At 41.0% G+C, this 14,953-nt stretch overlaps 1 protein-coding gene across 1 annotated transcript; it reads right to left on the minus strand.

The window, feature by feature from the left end:
* Positions 1-1,144: 1,144 nt before the first annotated feature.
* LOC134456865 (E3 ubiquitin/ISG15 ligase TRIM25-like) lies at positions 1,145-14,909 on the minus strand. The gene is made up of 8 exons (XM_063208470.1): positions 14,756-14,909; positions 13,578-14,194; positions 13,084-13,179; positions 7,574-7,720; positions 7,145-7,231; positions 6,650-6,818; positions 6,262-6,405; positions 1,145-6,026 (listed from the first exon to the last, which is right to left on the minus strand). Exons 2-8 carry the CDS (start codon positions 14,163-14,165, stop codon positions 5,497-5,499), a joined length of 1,761 nt encoding a protein of 586 aa, XP_063064540.1. The 5' UTR covers positions 14,166-14,194; positions 14,756-14,909; the 3' UTR covers positions 1,145-5,496.
* Between the last annotated feature and the right edge of the window lie 44 nt (positions 14,910-14,953).

Consider the following 14,953-nt stretch of genomic DNA (forward strand, 5'->3'; position numbering starts at 1 on the left):
GTACACACAAACACATCATTGCTTACTGTCTAGAAAACAAAGGTGCGGTTTGTTACGCAGGTTGAATGGGTGTTGGTAATGGATACTTTTTGAAAGTATTGCAAGTAGCTTAGTTATGCTGCATTTTGCACTTCTAAAAATGACCTTTAGATGGCAAAAATTTTTTGTTTTGAATATGCTGTTTAATTTCAGAACATGGTATGTTCTGGCTTTATCGAGTGAATAGCCATTTTCCTACCACAAGGCAAGGGTTTGCTGCCAAGAACGATTTTTTCCCCCATGTTGTACAGTCTATTATTTTGTGCTGTTACTGATTAACTTCCATCTTAATTATGCTGCTTTGTAAAGAACTTCCCAAAGATTGTTGTTACAATGGAGATTTGACATACAGTATCCATTAGAACATCAATCTTTGCAAATTGCAGGAAGACAAACATACAGTCTGGATGCAGTCACCTCGTTTCATAGTTACAGTCCTTCAACTGCCTATAATAGTCCTCCTTCAAATTGAAATGTCCTTCGACAGATGTTTTTGTTTTCAAGCTGCCATGTGTAGTGTAATCTTTAGTAACAAGTCACTTGATGCCAAAAAAAATGTGGTGAGCATTGTCTCACAGCTTTATCAAGGATAAATTGACCTTGTTAAAAAAAAAATAATAAAGTAAATTGCATGCAATGCGATAAAACAAACAAAAAATGCCCTTGCAAATGACTTATGAATGTGACCTTAATTCAGCCTCTTAACCCCCCAACTGTTGAAATGACTAATGATTCAGTGTTGCTATGATTAGTTGGATGTCTATGGATGTAACTCTCATCGCATCAAACATGTATCTCCGATCTTCTCTCCACCACAGCTAACAATTCAGTTCAGCAATAAATGGTGTGGGAAACTATTTAAAATAGGTGGACCAAAAATATATATATATTGTAGTCCTCTTAAACTGCACCCTAAACCCTCACTATGATGGCGTGTACTATACTGACTTCAAGTCGACCTTTATTACTGTATGGCCTGTTCTGTTTCCTTGGAGAGTATATGCTGTATTTTGTCGGTAACACTTTACTTGATGCCGGTGTCATAGGCATGTCATTACAGTGTCAGTATAGGCGTGTCATAATAGTGCCATGACACAGTCATAGATGAGTCATAAACATTGTGTCCATGTCATAAACATTTTATGACTGTTGGCCTTACTGTAAGTGACATTTGATTATGGGAAAGACATCCCAAGGTTGTCTTTGCCATAACTGAATGTCACTTAGGCCCAACAGTCATAAAATGTTTATGACATGGACATAATGTTTATGACTCATCTATGACTGGGTCATGGCACTATTATGACACTGTAATGACATGCATATGACACCGGCGTCAAGTAAAGTGTTACTATTTTGTCAAACCAAACACTAAGTACACTTCTCTCATAGTGTGCTTGCTGTTTTCATCATTTACGTACATGTACCATACCAGTCACTTGTTAAGCTCATTCCATTCTCACACACACAAAGCTTGCTGTCACTTTTGGAAAGGAACCATTCAGAACTGGCGCACGAGGCAATGGTGGCTAGGTTTGTGGTGCTCTGTTGTTGGGTTTTTTTTTCTGCTCAAGTGTTTCATGGCAATTGGACCCCATACAGAAGGTGTTGTTGTAGATGCATGATGCTTCTCAACAGAGTTCATTCAACACCATCTTTGAGTGTTGTATTTTACTCTACATTATGCTGAACTAACGCTGCAAAATTTCCAGAATAGTGCTTGTTATGTTTTGGTACCATGTTCATTGGGTCGAGTGAAATGAATTCCTCCAATTGCAGCTATCCCTGATAGCAAAGGGACATTGATCAATCGACATCAATTATTGTGGACGAAAGGGCATCCAATGCGGTCGATTCAACATCTCTTTGCTCTCAGGGATATCAAAGGGCATCCCTGTCAGAAAGGCTATTGGACTGTTTTTTTTTTTTTTAATTATTATTATTTTACATTTTTTGCTGGATGCAAGTGGAACTGGAAGACTTCCAATGGCCTTCTGACTGGATGCCTATATGATGTATTCCCTTTAAAGCACAGCACAGCACAGCACAGCACTAGCAATCTGAAGAGGATCAAACTGCTAGACTTTGCTTGAAGAACCACCTTGTGCCAGCCAGCTAGTTGAGTGCAGTTACGTGCAAAACACATAACGTGATTTCGTCACAATTTTCTTTTATTTACTTTGGTTAATGTCGGATATGTGCCGGGTTCATTTTTTTTTCAATTAGAGTACAGTAGTTGGAATGAAATCGGTTACATCTTTACTGAGTGTCTGAATCACGTTTGATTATGCTGCCATTTCTACATGTTGATCAAGTTGTTACTAAAAAAGGTTCTGGTTCACTGTGAGTTATTTGACATTGATTCCTTTCAGATGACGATCATGCTTTCTTTTATGTCTCTTTATAATGCATCCTTTTCCATTTGATGAGGGCAATCCCCCAGGTGCTGTACTGAGAGTACTAATGATAAAAAAAGGAAACCCAATCCCTGATTCAAGTCTTTGTTCAGTTTGTGTTAAGTGTAAGCTTTTCAAAGTCAGACTTTTTTGAAAATAATGTTTTAATAATGTTCTTTTATTTCTTTACTTTATTTTCTTTTTTTTTTTTGGAAGGGTCACAAAACATGCACAGTAAATTGAGCAGTGTTGATGCGAAATTATCAGCATTTGGTTTGACACTCAAAGTGTTGATCTGACACTGTATAATTTATTGTGTGGGCCTGTATTAAGTGGGAGAGAGGCAGTTGTGCACTCTCATCTCGTGCACTCCGGAGATGCAATTCCAATATGCGGCCTTCCGTCCTCGACTTGTGCTTGTGGCCTCACCCCGCCTCCTGGCCCCACCTCCGTGGAGAAAACAATAAAGTTTCCCCGCTGTCTGCCTAGCCACAACAACTTTTAGAGGACTGTTTTTCATCCACCATCCCGATTGAAAATGAGAAAATGACATAAGAATTGTGCTTTTGCAAGATATTTAATTAATTTTCTGTCGTCTGTGACATCATCATGAGGTTACAAGCAGGCAAGTGAGCAATGGAGGACGGAAGTCTGCGTATTGGAATGCACCCCCCAGTCTCCTCAAACACTCTGGAGGTGATGGAACAGAAGCATGTTTACAAGTCAAAGCTTAGTATCTACAACTGCAGATCATTTTATGCTGGCCATCTGCCACACACACACACACACACACACACACACACACACACACACACACACACACACACACACACACACACACACTTCTTTATGCCAATACCCCACCCTGCCTCTTCCCTCCCTGTCGTCATAAAGCTAGTAAAAAAAATAAGAAGTGTACATTTGTTATGACAAAAATTAACCCTGTATTCATTTATAGTGCAAAAATTTCAAATGACTGTATTTACTGTTGGATTTTTTGTATTAGTATATTTCCATTTATTAATCCTAATTGTAAGTATTGATCATTTTTTTATTAATCCATTCTATCCATCATCTTATCATTTTCCTTCCTCTTTTTTTCTTACATTTTAAGCCTTAACTGTTATCATTGAGCATTTGTTTTCACACTTCCATGTTGGTGTTTTCAGTATTCAGTCTCAGTACATTTTCCTTTCCATTTGTTTTTTGTTTGTTTGTTTGCTTTTTTATTTGTTTGTTTTGTTGGCATGGAGTACTTTGACAATAACTTATGTATTGATTAATTGTAGCATTTGTTCTGTCTGACATTGTTATACATGTCTAGCAATTACAACACCTCTTTTTCCTTTGTCTTGCATTGGGGTTTTCGTCTCAAGATTTGGCTTAATATGCACAGACATGCTAGGTGAATTAAATAATATCAATGTTATAAATACTTTGTATCTTTATCTGGTTTTAATAAATGCAGACTGTTAATAATGACATTGAATAACTCCTGTTTCTAACCAACTCACAATACATGTCACATAAACATTATCTTTTAGCTGTTTGCACTAGCACCCACTATAAGCTCTTTTAATCATGTCTTAATTACAGATCGATGTTATGTTGGGCCAATATTTGTCATCTTTAAAGCATGTTGACACTGGTTTATATGCACATAATGTTAAGACCATTATAATTTATCATATAAAGAGTTATAACCATTTAGATCTAGAACCATGCATAAAGGGGCAATAACATGTTTTCCCATTAAGACCAACCACTGGATCTGGGGCTATTCCAAGAACATGAGTCAATCTACAAGAAGTGCTAAACCTTATAATAGATTTCCAGTAGTAGTCATTTAATTAAGAAAACAACAACTCCAGGCTCTTCTATTAGATAATTTACCCCAACCTTGAGGTCGACTTCACTTGGATTACTTTGAGATAAGATATCAGTCAGAGTCTCTTCTGCTTGTCATTGGTAGTATGACTTCTTTATCTCAACGACATCTTTATACTCAAAACTTATTGGGCATATAACCAAACTTATTACACCTGCTTACCTATTGAAAGTCATCTAAACACAATTGAAAAAATAAATGACAGTTAATTCATGGACAATTGTGCCTTTATTACATTCTTTACCGTTATTTGTAATGCAGATCACATCATAAACTATTAGGTGACTAAAATTAAAGTGTTTATTTCATGAAGTTTTGATATATCTAAGTCTATTAAAGCACGATCATAAATGCTTATTTGTGCTTGTCTAAAACAGCATGGCTGGCTAGTGATACATTTCTTTGATGTGAAATCATGACATTTCTGGATACTCTAGTTTATACCATACTATTACCCTGTCCTTTCTATACCCTCATACTGGTTTTGTACACAAGGTCTGGACCTGTGCAGAAGGCAAACGTTTGCTCATGACATGTGATCTTTCATATCTATAATCTATCATCATTATCCCCTTCCCTTGCCCTCCCCCATGGCCTTGTTGCAAACCAATTTTTGTAATCTACCTTGAATTCAAAACCCAGATGTAACATGTAAGGAGATGAGAATTGAGTGGAAGCTTGCGGATGGCTTGGCCAGGTGTACTACAAGCATAAGCATACAACAGAGACATCACCACCACCAGCATGGACATCACCATTCCAGAATGTATCACTTTAACCCTGCCGCTTGCTAGCCAGATAATTTCAAACAAACCTACTAATAGTGTTCTGTGGTGGGGTGCACTAGCCTAGTTTTACCAGACCACATTAATTACATCGTAATAAATTTTTGGTCTGGATCCTCGATAACCTGGAGCACTTGGGTGGGAGGAGTGAGCTCAGCTCTGGTTTTAAAGTAGCTCTGACCAATCGGTGACAGTTGACGTTCATGACATATGTTACTATGCTCCCAAGTGCGTTCGCTTATTGGCTGGTAACACCGCCTGTCTGGTGTTCGAATGAAAACCCTCCCCCAGAGAAGCGTAATCAGACCATTTGTGAATTACAAAGTAATTTAAAATGAATGGTCTGGCTTGTCAGGCTAGCTGTGCACACCACCACCATCATGCAATCCTACTGGGGCTTGCAGAGCAGGACGGTCGCTCCCACCGAGCAGATCCAGAGGGCCGGGTAGACAGCCTCCGTGCAGGGCAATGCAAACATCATGAACGGGTAGGCACGGTCACCCACTACGTAGAAGGTGGCCGAACCACGGTCACAGTCCAGCAGCACTCCCACACGTTTTGGCGAGGGGTTGTCCACCACAGTCTCCACGCCGTTGTGCCACGCTGTCAGCCTGTCGTTGAACCACTCCAAACACCAGGACTGTGCGTTGAGGCCCAAGCGGCTACTGGGAAGCCTGCGGTTCATAGAACCGTAGGCCAGGCCCAAGCCACACAGCCTGGTTCCACTCACCTTGGCCTCCCAGTAGTGGCATCCCTGCAGGTAGCCTGTGGAGCACAGCACCTGTGGACAGACCAGGAAGCGTTCGGGCCCATCGGGATATGGGTTGGGCTCGGCCGACCGGGACGCTGTGGTGAGGTCTGCAGAGAGGACGATGGTCCTGTGGGCTGTTCTGGGGTCAAACTGAAGAGTGGAGCCAACTGAGGAGCAGCGCGCGCGCACACACACACACACACACACACACACATACACACACACTGTGTTTGCACATCAGTTCAGACACGATTGTTAAACCTGTTTAATGACAAGCATGAATATAATCTATAACAAAAAAACCATGGGAATCAGTCATCAACCGTAATGCAGGCTGTAACTATTTTGCCATTCCCTGTGTTTTAAACAGCTGCTGTCATTAAGCAATAATCTTCAACTTACATTTCAAAAGGTCACATCTTTTCATAGCAGTTGAGATGTCGTGAGGAATTGCCACAGCGTGTAGCCTCGCAGGGGAGGAGGGCTCTCTCTTCTCAAGGGCCATCTCTGCTACTGGAGAAGCCTTCTCTGGAACCTTGGGGCCACCTAATGGCACGAAAAGCACAATGATAGACCTACAGTATAGGTATTATACCACAGACTACATTTTAAACAGTAGTACTTGTATTTAACCTGATTACACCTCAATCTTGATTAAAAAGTGCCAAATATCATCAAAAACAGTTATAAATGAAAAAAAATGTCTGCACACTTAAATCCTCTTTGTGTTCTTTTAATTTGCCAAGCTTTCGGTCTATTGACCTGAAGGTCAAATGTAAGGCCTACACACCTGGTTGAAGAAGTGGGGGGCGGTTTTCTGCAGGCATTGCCAGGACTTCCCTCAAAAGGTCCTTTATAGCGACAGCACAGGAGTGACCGGCCAGCACTGCCTCAGAGGCCACAGTCACACAGGGACACTGAGGATTACTGTTGGCACCCGGAGGCAGTTTTACTGGGGCCTATAAAAGGAAGGAAGGAAATCACGGAGAAGTTCAAAACAAGTGTACGGTATATAATCAGTATATTTAGCTTTTTTGGTTTAATTTGGTTTATTTATGGATATAGGGAAGACAATGGGGTATCCAAGGGATTACATGTAAAAGCATAAAACGCTTGTTTCCGACATGGTCCCTGATGGAAAAGGACAAGACATACAAACACATTTCTACATTCTACCGTAAATACCAGTCAATCAATTACAGACAAAATTAACAAATCCAAGGGGAAAATATAAATTGTTTCCCTGCCTACAGTCTGTCATCTGATATGACACCAGTCCATATACCTTGAGGAATGCCATTGTGTCTGCCTTTGACAGAAGGCTGTTCACTTCCACCACAGCTGCGTTCATCTTCTTCACATTCTTGTTGACCTAGAGAGTAGAGTATCAATCATTGATCCCGAGGTAAATTAAGGTGTCCAGTAGCATACATACATAAAAAAGCAGAATACACAAGACATTACAAGAATAAAAACAGAAAAAGACAAGACATTACACACATCATTGCACATGCCTGTATGTTAACATAGAGCACACGCGCTTACATACATTTAACCACAGTTAGATCCCCCCACCCCCACCCCACACACACACACACAGCTGTGGTTGGTGATGAGAAGAATAAGAATGGTACATCACATGTGACATAGCTAATTGGTAAAGCAAAGAGTAGCCAAAGTCAAAAAGTGAAAAGTGCCCAAAATTCCAAGTGACCTTCTTGATGAGGCCTTGCATAGTAGCCTTACTGCTGGCCACATCCTTATCCACGTCTGCCAAGGCCTCCTTCTCAGCCATGTTGATCAGCTGCCGGATGACGTCATACTCCGCTCTCATCGACATCTTCTGGGCAACGGCGTCATCCTACCGACACAAAACATACTGTAAAATATCAAGTAGTAGCCTGGGCTATTGTTTGTCTGAAGAGACCCAGAGTGTATGTCACTGATTCTTGAGAAAGTGGCTAAAACAGGTTGTAATCTTGAAAGAAAAAAACTAAGTGAATTACAAAATAATATGGTATATCCTCGTAGACAAAAGTCTTGGCTTTTCAGAAATGCACAAGGCCAATCTCCCCATTTTCCATTTTTTTCAGAAATCAGGTTTTTCTCCGATCATACCTTGTTTTTTGTCAACACAGACATCTTTAACATCTCTCTGGAGCAAGCAGTCATCCCATCACTTTTCAAAGCTGCTACCATCATACCTGTGCCGAAGAAATCATCACCATCATGCTTCAATGACTACCGTCCTGTAGCACTGACGCCCATAATCATGAAGTGCTTCGAACGGCTAGTCCTGTCACACATCAAAGCCACCCTACCCCCCACCCTAGACCCCTACCAGTTCGCATACCGAGCCAAGCGATCCACGGAGGATGCAATTTGCTCTGCCCTCCATCCAGCCCTCACCCACTTGGACAATAAAGACTCATATGTGAGAATGCTGTTCATTGACTTCAGTTCAGCATTCAATACCATAATACCACAACAACTCATCAGAAAACTGGACAAACTAGGGCTCCGCAAGGTTGTGTTCTCAGCCCCCTGCTGTTCACGCTGCTGACACACGACTGCACAACGACCCACAGCACTAACCATCTAGTGAAGTTTGCGGATGATACAACACTGGTGGGCCTCATCACCAAGGGCGATGAGACTCACTACAGAGAAGAAGTAGACCTGCTGGCCAGATGGTGCAAAGACAACAACCTCCTGCTGAATGTCAACAAGACCAAGGAGATTGTTGTCAACTTCCAAAGGGTCCAAAAACAACTGCCACCACTGACCATCGACGGCGATGCTGTGGAGAGAGTGAGCAGCACCAAGTTCCTTGGAGTGCACATCAGCGACGACCTCTCTTGGACCACCAACACTACATCACTGGCGAAGAAGGCCCATCAGCGTCTCTACTTCCTGCGCAAACTAAAGAAGGCAAGTGCTACACCCTCCATCATGACAACATTCTACAGAGGAACCATAGAGAGCGTCGTGTCCAACTGCATCACAGTGTGGGGAGGGAAGCTGCACGGAGAAAAACAGGAAGACACTCCAGCGTGTTGTGAACACAGCGAAGAAGATCATCATTGAGTACCACTCCCCTCCCTGCAGGACATTTACACCACACACGCACTCACCCGGAAAGCACTGATGATCATCAAAGACACAAGCCACCCTGCACACAAACTGTTCAGCCTCCTGCCCTCTGGAAAGAGGTACAGGCGCCCCGTACCACCAGGCTGGCGAGCAGCACAATGCACCAAGCGATCAAGATGCTGAACACTCAACCCACTCTCCCTCCACTGTCAGCCTCTAGCCAGCAAGGCCACTGACAACTCCCCCCCCATCCCCCCACCACCATATCTGCGACTGAACATTCCACCTGCACTACTATACTCGTGACTGAACTTTCAACCTGCACTAACTCAAAACATGCACACACACACACACACACACACACACACACACACACACACACACACACACACACACACACACACACACACACACACACACAAGCACACTGCACTTTCTGCACTAAACCCAAACATACAAACACACACACACACACACACACACACACACACACACACACACACACACACACACACAACCCACACACACACACACAGACACACGAACAAACACACAAGACGCACACCGCACCTTCTACCTGCACTAAACACATACACACACATACACACACACACACACACACACACACACCACACACACACCACACACACACACACACACACACACACACACACACACACACACACACTGCTGCTGGTGTACTTGACAGACCTTTTTTAATATTTATTTTCTTCAAAATGCTACTATTACCATGTCAGAACGCTATAAAGGACTTTTTTTAGGAAAAGCACAAAAGCACAACAGATACCTCTTAATGTATGTCCTCTACAAGTCTTCTGTTGTCCAGTCTTGCACTTTTAAATGTCTGTATGAGCACTGTCTATGTCCATACTGTCTTAAGTCCATGTATAAGTACTGTCTATGTCTATACTGTCTATGTCCTTACCTAGATTAGTCTATGTCTAATGGGAAAGCAAGAAATGTAATTTCAAATTCTTTGTATGACCAGTGCATGTAAAGAAATTGACAATAAAACCTACTTGACTTGACTTGACATCATCAGTAGGGTAAAACTAAAAAAAAAAAAAAAAAAAAAAAAACACCGTCAGACACAATTAAAAGCATTAAAAAGTGTATTGATTTGGTTGCATATGTATCTGGAGTTTTTAAGTGATTGTGTGTGTTTTTTGGTTCACACATACGCCTTTAAATGTTGAAAATTCACTTTCATTCTATTTTAATACTGCTTCATGTGTTCTAATTTAAAAATATGTGCTGTCAGACAATGCTTACTTAATGGCTAAATAGATCAAACAATTTTTAGTAATTTCACAAATATTCGTGTAGGCTTAAATTTGCTATTACTTTGATAATTCAACAACTACAAAGGAAAATTTTGTAAGCACATTCATTTAAAATGTCCAACACTCCTTCTTACGGTGGTGACTTAAGAACTGACGGTGGTGACAGTAATCTGAAGGTGGTGAAAGTGACCTAATTATTACCTACATTTAGCAAAATAAATAGCCCTCTCAAGTCAATGACATCTAGCATAAACACTTTATTTTTGTGTGTGCACAGTATGTTTGTGCATGTGTTTTTTCTTCATTTGTTAGATACTCTAGGAAGTAGGCCTAGATTATTGAAAATGTGGCATAAACAGGTTTTAAGTTGTTCAAATCCAAAATATAGAGGTGTATTATCATAGATGAACGTCTTGGCTGTGCAGTGAATGTATTGGCCAAGCTCCCCATGTTTTACATTTTTCATAAAATGGGCTCTTTCTTGGTTTTGTCACCAGCGTCAGACAGAATTAGAAGTAAAAAAATAAGTTTACTGTATTTAAGTGAATTACTTTTACAATTCAACATAATTGTAGATACTTATTGGAAGCATATTCTTAAAACTTGTCAAAAACATGTAAAACACATGATTTTTTGTGAACTACATCAGATGTCACCACCGTCAGGTTTTGTGACAAAAAAAACCCCAAATGCACCTCAGTGGAGGCTGGAGTATAAGTTTGGGTCACAATTATTACTAACATGTCTGGTAATGTTTCATTAACCAGCACAATTTAGTAAAATATGGAACAAGATGATGAGCGGAACAAAATCTGACGGTGGTGACATCTGACGGTGTGAGACAAAAAAACACTCTTTTACATATTGTGCATTTTTTGCTCACATTAGCCACTTCGTTTTTCGCTCTGTTTCTTAGGGGCTTCATGCCGCTTCTGAAAAAGTATATATAATTAACATTAATGTAACATAATACTAATTAAACCCCCGACGGTGTTGACAGTTTATGGTTGGGACAGTACCAGTGTCCAAACAAATTATCAAATTGAGGAGAAATTAGTAAACTTACAGGAGCTTCAGTGATGGTGAAGTACTCAGTAGATCTAAAGGTTTGAAAAGGGGTCCTAAGTAATGACAATGACCTTGCGCATACCTGATTTTATTGTCTTTTAAAAAAAATCTGACGGTGGTGACTAATATGCTGGACACACTTGGGCAATCAGAAAATAGTAGTAAATATTGCTTTACACGCACTATGTGCATATCTGCAGAACCACTTCAATATGGACTTTCACATCATGGTGATATTATTCAATAATATCAGTGATTTTTACATTTTAAGTCAATTGAAATTATGATGTCTGTCCTTGGGACAGCTGTTTTTACAGGGTGTGGGCAGGTTTATAGCCATGAAAAGTAATAAAATTACACTTAAATATTTCAAACGACTGTACATTTATGTAACAGACCCCTGTGTCTTTACCTGGATTCATTTTGTTCATGAAAATGTAGTTTATTTTCAACAGAATTGGCAGTTTATTGCAGAGACATGTTTTAGCCGCTTTCTCAAGAATCAGTGATATGAGACTCGGTTGCAATTTGGGACAGGCGATTAACATAACATAAATCTTATTTTGCTTTGGCGCCCCAGCTGCAGCTGCAGTGGCCTGACCTAGGTCAGGACTCTTATCTCTCCTTGGAGGACAAGCAATGTCTGGACTCTCTGCCTCCCTCCCAATTACCACTGGCACCTGGAGGTTTTTTTCACTTGCTTTGGGACAGTTATGGCTCAGAGTGGGGTGATAAGCTATCCAGTGCCCACCCCTCATCTTCAACGCGTCCTCTGGTTCTTTCTGCTAATATGTAGCCAATAGTAGTTTAGAAGTATTCTCTCTCTCTCACACACACACACACACACCAGGAGTATTGAGCCTGATCTCACAGGAATTTACGTCCAATTTCTCACGCAAACCAACATCTGAGATTGCGTCCAGATTCCGATGCTTTCCCTGCTGTCTAGAGCATATAGATGGCTTTTGATTGGTGTAGCTGTGCCCTTCCCAAAACCATCCCTAAACCTGACCTGTCACAGACAGCTGCGTGAGCACCGCGCATGTGTGTCAAAGGGAATACGTCGTAACCTGGACAGAATTTCAGTTTTTGGTTTGCGTGATAAAATAGACGCAATTCCTTCGAGATCTTGTAGGAGCATTATGCCTGTGTGTGTGTGTGTGCGCGCGCGCGTGTGTGTGTGTGTGTACACCCACACATGTAGGCCTATACTGTATACAGTACCACACATGTAGGCCTATACAGTATACAGTACCTGTTCAATTTAGATTTAAGTCTGAAAGCATAGAACAAACTAAACATTTGAGTTGAAAAAGATATTGAATACATTACATTCTGCAGATGCTTTTGTCCAAAACGATTTATATTACTGTATAGACTAGAAAAAAATATTCAATACTTTGCACCACTGACTTGTATACTATAACATATAGTATACAAGTCAGTGCTTTGCACTAATCAAATTGGTGACCAATCCTTTTTTTTATCCTGGCTGTTCAGCACTTGAGAGGCGGGAGAACTTAATTTACCAGTAATAACACTTGCACGTCTTGAATTGCACTAAATAATTGGAAAATTAGGCTCTTATTATATTATATTATATTATATTATATTATATTATATTTTATTATATTATATTAGGCTATATTATATTAGGCTATTATATTATATTGTATTATATTATACTGTATTATATTATATCATATTATATTATATTTTCTTATATCTAGCAACTTAATATGTGTGATGTGGGCCATACCTGCAGTTGTAGCTGTTGTTTCTCCACTCGGGCAATGGCAGCGTTGGCCTTGTCAATTTGGGGCTCCAAGACACTCAGCATGCCCTTCATGTTAGACTGAAAATGAACAGACACCATTTTAACGTTAAAACCCCTTCACTATCTTGCGCTCAAATGTAGCCATCCATGATGTAATTCTAGATATTTTCTCATTTATAGTTGCAGCTATATGCTGCAATTAGGCCCACTTATATACAATTATTTAAAGATGTCTGACGTTCTTCATAGGCGTGCAAAGACAGGGACGAAGTGGTGCCAAACCACCTGTCCCTTTGCCCTTTTTTCACAATGGTCACCTAAAAGCTTGAAGATTGACATGATCACAAAAGTGTGTGATAATAATACCTCAATATAGCCTGATCCTTACATAGTCTAGTAAGGCATTCAGAAGTTCCACATGCCCCCAAACCCCGGTCCAGCACCTGCCCCACAAAATATCTGTGCACGCCACTGACCTCTTTTATTGTCCGTCCTTCCGGAAGTGTGGTGTACTGGCATTCCCGATGGCACTGCAGACAGCTGCTGCAAAATGTGTAGTTGTGGTTCTGGCAGAAGAATTCCATGAACTTGACATGGTCTTGGCAAATCTGTTTTTGTATGTCTCGAATAGGCTCGACTAGCTGATGCGCTCTAAAAACAGGGCTCCTGTGGTGTGGTTGAACATGCTCCTCGCAGTAAGACGCCATGCAGGTAAGGCAGGTGTATATCGCCTTGGCCACCAGACATGTGTCACATTTGACAAGTTCAGTGTCCGCTGCACACAGGTTTAGTTCTAGATCTTTGGTGCGGTCCGATTTCGATGTGGATGATCTGCTGAAGGACTCAACAACGGCCGTTAGGAGAGTGTTTTTCCTCAGCTCAGGTTTGGTGGGGTAAAGATGCCTGCATTGAGGGCAAAATAGGATGAGGACGTCAGACCAGGTGTCATCCAAGCAGGTTTGGCAGAAGTTGTGGCCACAGGGAAGCGTCACAGGATGTTTAAAAACCTCCAAGCAGACGCTGCACTTCAGTTCATTCTCCAGGGAAGACAGTTCCTCAGCCATGGTTGAGCGCGCCGCGCAGTTTATGGTTTCTGTGACAGAGAAACGAAACTAAACTGACTTGGAACAGCGCGCAGGGTCAGAACGGGAATGGACATGCTATATTTGGGTGGGAGACTGAAGGGCGGGAGACTGTCTGAACGAAACACTTGCTATAACAAGCTATGGACATTTGCGACACAATTCCGCTCAAAGTTCAATGAGACTGAAATGGTACAACAAACAGCCCAACATGTTTTGCTCTATTCCCTGCTGCTGCAAGTAGCATCCTACTCTTACCAGACAGCCACATCTTACTAAAGATTTCTGTTAATAAGTAAATAATAGCCTAAATAAATGATAAATGATCACAATGAAATTGAACACACACCATGGCGCATTTTTACTGATGGGCTATTAAACATCCTGATCCCCTGAACCATTAGGCCTACCTATTTAACAACAGTGGGCTATGTCTGATATCGATGGATTTCGTTTATGATTAGACTACGGTAGGCTACTTCAAAGAGCTTATAGACTACAATAAATTAAATTAGCTTGTTTTGATGAGACTACTCGAAATGTCTTCTAAGAAAATAAAAACTGCTCCTCACCATTAAAATATATCTCCGTGTATCCTGCTGGATCCTGGATCCTTTCTCAATTCACACATACAGTAATTGACAGGTGACGCAGCTGCACGCGGGTGAGGACGACAGTTTATTTTGGCATGCGTTGAGGGCATGACTGGAAGAGGTTGAGGGTTGCTTGGGAGTAGCCAGGCTATAGCTCCACCTGCAGTCTCTTTCAGG

The sequence above is a fragment of the Engraulis encrasicolus genome, chromosome 10, assembly GCF_034702125.1.
Source record: "Engraulis encrasicolus isolate BLACKSEA-1 chromosome 10, IST_EnEncr_1.0, whole genome shotgun sequence".
Lineage (NCBI taxonomy): Eukaryota > Metazoa > Chordata > Actinopteri > Clupeiformes > Engraulidae > Engraulis > Engraulis encrasicolus.

What these genes read in the sequence shown, in the direction of transcription:
- LOC134456865 (XM_063208470.1), bottom strand. Translation starts at nt 14,165, where the DNA reads ATGGCTGAGGAACTGTCTTCCCTGGAGAATGAACTGAAGTGCAGCGTC. An exon ending in AAGGACGGACAATAAAAGAG is followed by an intron (nt 13,180 to 13,577) that starts GTCAGTGGCGTG and finishes GTTCATTTTCAG; the next exon opens with TCTAACATGAAGGGCATGCT. An exon ending in AAGATGTGACCTTTTGAAAT is followed by an intron (nt 6,027 to 6,261) that starts GTAAGTTGAAGA and finishes GCTGCTCCTCAG; the next exon opens with TTGGCTCCACTCTTCAGTTT.